The 3,937-nt window shown below is 48.6% G+C and overlaps 1 protein-coding gene across 1 annotated transcript in view; it reads right to left on the minus strand.

Annotated features, from left to right (window-relative positions):
• LOC311324808 (tetratricopeptide repeat protein 28-like) overlaps window positions 1–2,188 on the minus strand; it is a gene marked incomplete at both ends in the record, with an annotated part of 41,106 nt that extends 38,918 nt beyond the window's left edge. The window contains 2 exons of the mRNA XM_084457402.1: window positions 1,532–1,816; window positions 2,171–2,188. Of these exons, the coding sequence (XP_084313528.1) occupies window positions 1,532–1,816; window positions 2,171–2,188 (303 nt within the window). The remainder of the gene's footprint in view (window positions 1–1,531; window positions 1,817–2,170) is intronic.
• Window positions 2,189–3,937: the final 1,749 nt, after the last annotated feature.

The following is a 3,937-nucleotide window of genomic DNA, read 5'->3' on the forward strand; positions in this document are numbered from 1 at the left end:
GAGAGAAAGAGACACAGAGAGAGGAGAGAGAGAGAGATAAAACAGAGAAACAGAGAGAGACAGAGAGAGAGAGAAACAGAGAGAAACGGAGAAACAGAGAGAGAAACAGAGAAACAGAGAGACAGAACCCTGGCACTCGCTCGACGGCGTCTACTGTAGCTGACGGATTAGAAGGGGGTTCCTCTCCCTCCCGAGGCGGCCCTGTCCTGGGGGGCTTCTCCTCGGGGGGGGGGGGGGGGGGCTGCTCGGCGGTGCGTGGGTCCAGTCTGTCACCGTTTGACGGGCCCGTCCAGAGGGGCGCTCATGGGAAGCCATGATTGATGATGAATATGTACTCACGCAGGATCTGAATGCCCGCTCGCTTCACTGATTTAAACCTCGCCCGCCCCCCCCTCTCAAAAAAGCCTTTTGAAGATGCATTGTATGTAAAGGCTCTCTGGTTAAAGCCAACTGCCACTATAATACTCACAACAATCCCTCCTAATTGAGGAATGATTAACTTTTTTTCCCCCAACTGAATCATTGATGAGCTGGATCTCAAAGTGTGGGTTTCTCTCATGCCATCGTCATAGGAGATATGAGGGGTATGATATTCATATGCTCATCCAGGAGAACTGAATATTAACTGGTACTCGATCATCCATGACGATGCATTGTGTCACTGCATCACTGTACGAGTAGCCTCGTCAACAGCAGCACCCACGTATGCAACCCAAACTAGAACAGCTAGCGGAAAGCTACTCCACATTCTGAAAGATTTACATCTCATGGATGTCATTTCTTGCGTGCCTTTCAGCTCAGAAATCACAGTACTAAAGTGACATTGTACATGTCCTACTATGGCTGACAGAGAGGATTGTTTGACAATACTGCCCCCAAGTGGTCAAGCAGGGACAGTGTAGAGAGAATGCAGCGTGCACTGATGGCTGTCTAACTGCTGACAAGGAAGACTTATCCTGGATAATCAGCTTGGTATGAGACAAGAGACACATGCATTGTGAGCATAGAGCGCATAGGGAGGATAGCCAAGGCTAATCAGCAGTCACAAAGAGCTCATTATATTGACACATCAGAAGGACAAAGGACAGTGATTTTTGGATTGTAATTGTTTTCAATTAGTTTGCAGGACTGCTCTGGTTCTGTGTATAACAGGGAAGATCGGTTTTACGTAAAATGTATTGTGGAAGTGCTTCATGCAATCGGGAGAGCCTGTGTGAAAGGATGATGTGAATAGTATGGTATCTAAGGTAAACCAATGTGTTCCAGGTGAGACCAGGCCAAAGACAAGACCTTACTTTCAAACACTGCGCCGTCCACCTATCAAGCCTATGTTTTTTTTCTGTGAAATGTTACACTAAGGCCTGATTCAATTTACCATTCTACGCAAGGACGCGTCAACGTCACCTTGCGTAGCTTGCGGTAGCGTAGCTTGCGCTAGCGTAGCTTGCGCTAGCGTAGCTTGTGTAGCTTGCGTTAGCGTAGCTTGCGTTAGCGTAGCTTGCGTAGAGTATGAATGGGCCCTTAGCCTTACCTTGGGCCACTTGGGGTTGAGCACGCAGGCCTTGGCGGCGTCGTCCAGCGCGGCCTGGTGCTGACCCAGTTTGAGGCGGGCGGCGGACCGGTTGCTGTACAGGATGCAGTTCTGGGGGTCGGCCCTCAGAGCGTCGCCGCACAGACGCTCGGCGGCGTGGAAGTCGCCGCGCCGACACGCCTCGTTACTCTGCTGCACCTTCTCCATGAACTCGGCTTTGCTGAGGCCGCATCTGGCGCCCTCGTCCTCGGCTACGCGCCGGACGCCTCGGCCGAAGATGGAGAGCTGGGATGAGGGACAGAGGTGGACAGGTCAGACAGGTTAGTAAGGTCAGACAGGGAGACAATGTTGACTCTGGTATAGATAATGACGCACGCAGGGGTGGGTATCCTGGGGGGGTCAGGGGGGCCAATATTTGAGATCATTAAAATTGTCCCCCCCCCCCCCAATATTTAGATTGGGATAGTGGCATTCAAATGACCATACAGCCGCGTAGGAAGATGTCCCCCCCAAAAAAATACTCTTGCAAAATTTCAATGTAAATGTCCCCCCCCCCCCCCCCAAAGTTGGATACAGATCCCCGCCACTGGACACATGTGTGTTGAGTGCGGCGAGTCAGTGTTGAGTCAGCTGACCCACCGATGCTGAGTCATGCATTGCTGGATGAGTGTCAATAGTGTTGTTAGTCTGAGGAGCGAACTCCCATCATAGCTCATATAATGTAGCGGTTCTGTTATCACACTTCCTGGGGTCGTTGTAGGTTAACATGCCCATACTTCTGAGACTGGATTCTGGGAGAGGGCAGAACTAGTAATTACTTCCAGAGAGGGAGAATGAAAGGGGGCCAGGAGATGCATTATGGGTAAAATAGGGCAACATTTTACATTACAGCATGGTAAAGGCCATAGATGGTTCATTCATTTGCATCCTCCATATGCTGAGATCCACTCCTCGTCAACTCTACAGGTTTTCTGTAAATATGAACTATTGTTCATACTGGGATTGGAGAAATCTGGGTTAACAGGGAGCAGGCTATGCATGGTTACAACAAGTAACAACACAGCAACGGAAGACTGGGGTATCTGGGGCATGTTCCGGGGTATCTGTGTGGGCACTGGGGCGGGAAGGGTGGAGAGAGAGAGAGAGAGAGAGAGAGAGGGAGAGGGGAGAGAGAGGGAGAGGGAGAGAGAGGGAGAGAGGGAGAGAGGGAGAGGGAGAGAGGGAGAGGGAGAGGGAGAGGGAGAGGGAGAGGGAGAGAGAGAGAGAGAGAATACCGGCAGGGTTCCTTGTACACCAAGGGCAGAAGATGCTCTCTGTCTAATTCCCAAGGAGTCACAAAACTCACAAACACATGCATGCACACACACACACACACACACACATACATACACGCACACACGCACACGTGCACACACGCACGCACACACACACACACGCACGCACACACACACACACACACACACACACACACACAATAAACCCCAGTGGGACTCAAATTGCAGGTAAACACATTGAAGAACGAGGACAGGAGCCTGGAACGTTCTGTAGTCGCATTATCTACTTTGAATAAATTGAGCTTCAAACACAATTCTGCAAATATAAACAGTTACAGCTCGCTCAATAAATTACCATAAAGACTCAATGCTGGGCTTTGATTGAGTCTTTGTATCAGCGTTAGTTTCACCAGCGCCCTGCTGCTGCATTTGGCAACATTGTATGAGCACAAGAACAGGACAGGGACATGCATTTGCTTTTGAAAGGTTATAAGAAGGCTATTTGACGACAGAATCCGTATCTAGGCTACTGAAATATGCTTTAACAGATATAGGCCAACCATTCAACTGCTGCTATGACTGGAAAATCGATAGAAAGTTTACGAGACTACATGCACTGCAGTGCCAGTGATGGATTCCTGCGCAAAAACAAATTCGATATGTGAAATAAATGCTTAACGAACTGACTAATATGATACAAGACCGGTTGGGCATAATTGCGCGTGCTTTATTTACCTTTTCCTTTAAAGTAGTTTCCCTCTCCATCCTGTCTGTATGTTAGGACTCGACTTCACTCATCCCATTATAGAGCAGGCTTCTAAATGCACAGGCTGTCTTTTTACACCCTAAAGTCTTCGCGTTTTTCCAAAAAACTTAGTTGGTAACTGTCGGAAGTTGAGAAACCGTCAAAAGGCAAGCTCAGATGTGGTTTGTTTGCGTTTATAGAAACTTTTCCCTGGGAATGTGCGCCATATTGTCAAAATCTCTTTCCTTTTTTTTCATGCTTTTTCCTTAGTTGCCATAGCGGGTAGCTCAGGCAGACGGTTCTCCAGTCAAGATTTGCAACTCTGCCGTCAGACGGGATCTCATTTTATTATTTGTCTGCACTTTTGAGTTCACATTGACCACAATC

Source organism: Borostomias antarcticus, assembly GCF_949987555.1.
Source record: "Borostomias antarcticus genome assembly, chromosome: 23".
NCBI lineage: Eukaryota > Metazoa > Chordata > Actinopteri > Stomiiformes > Stomiidae > Borostomias > Borostomias antarcticus.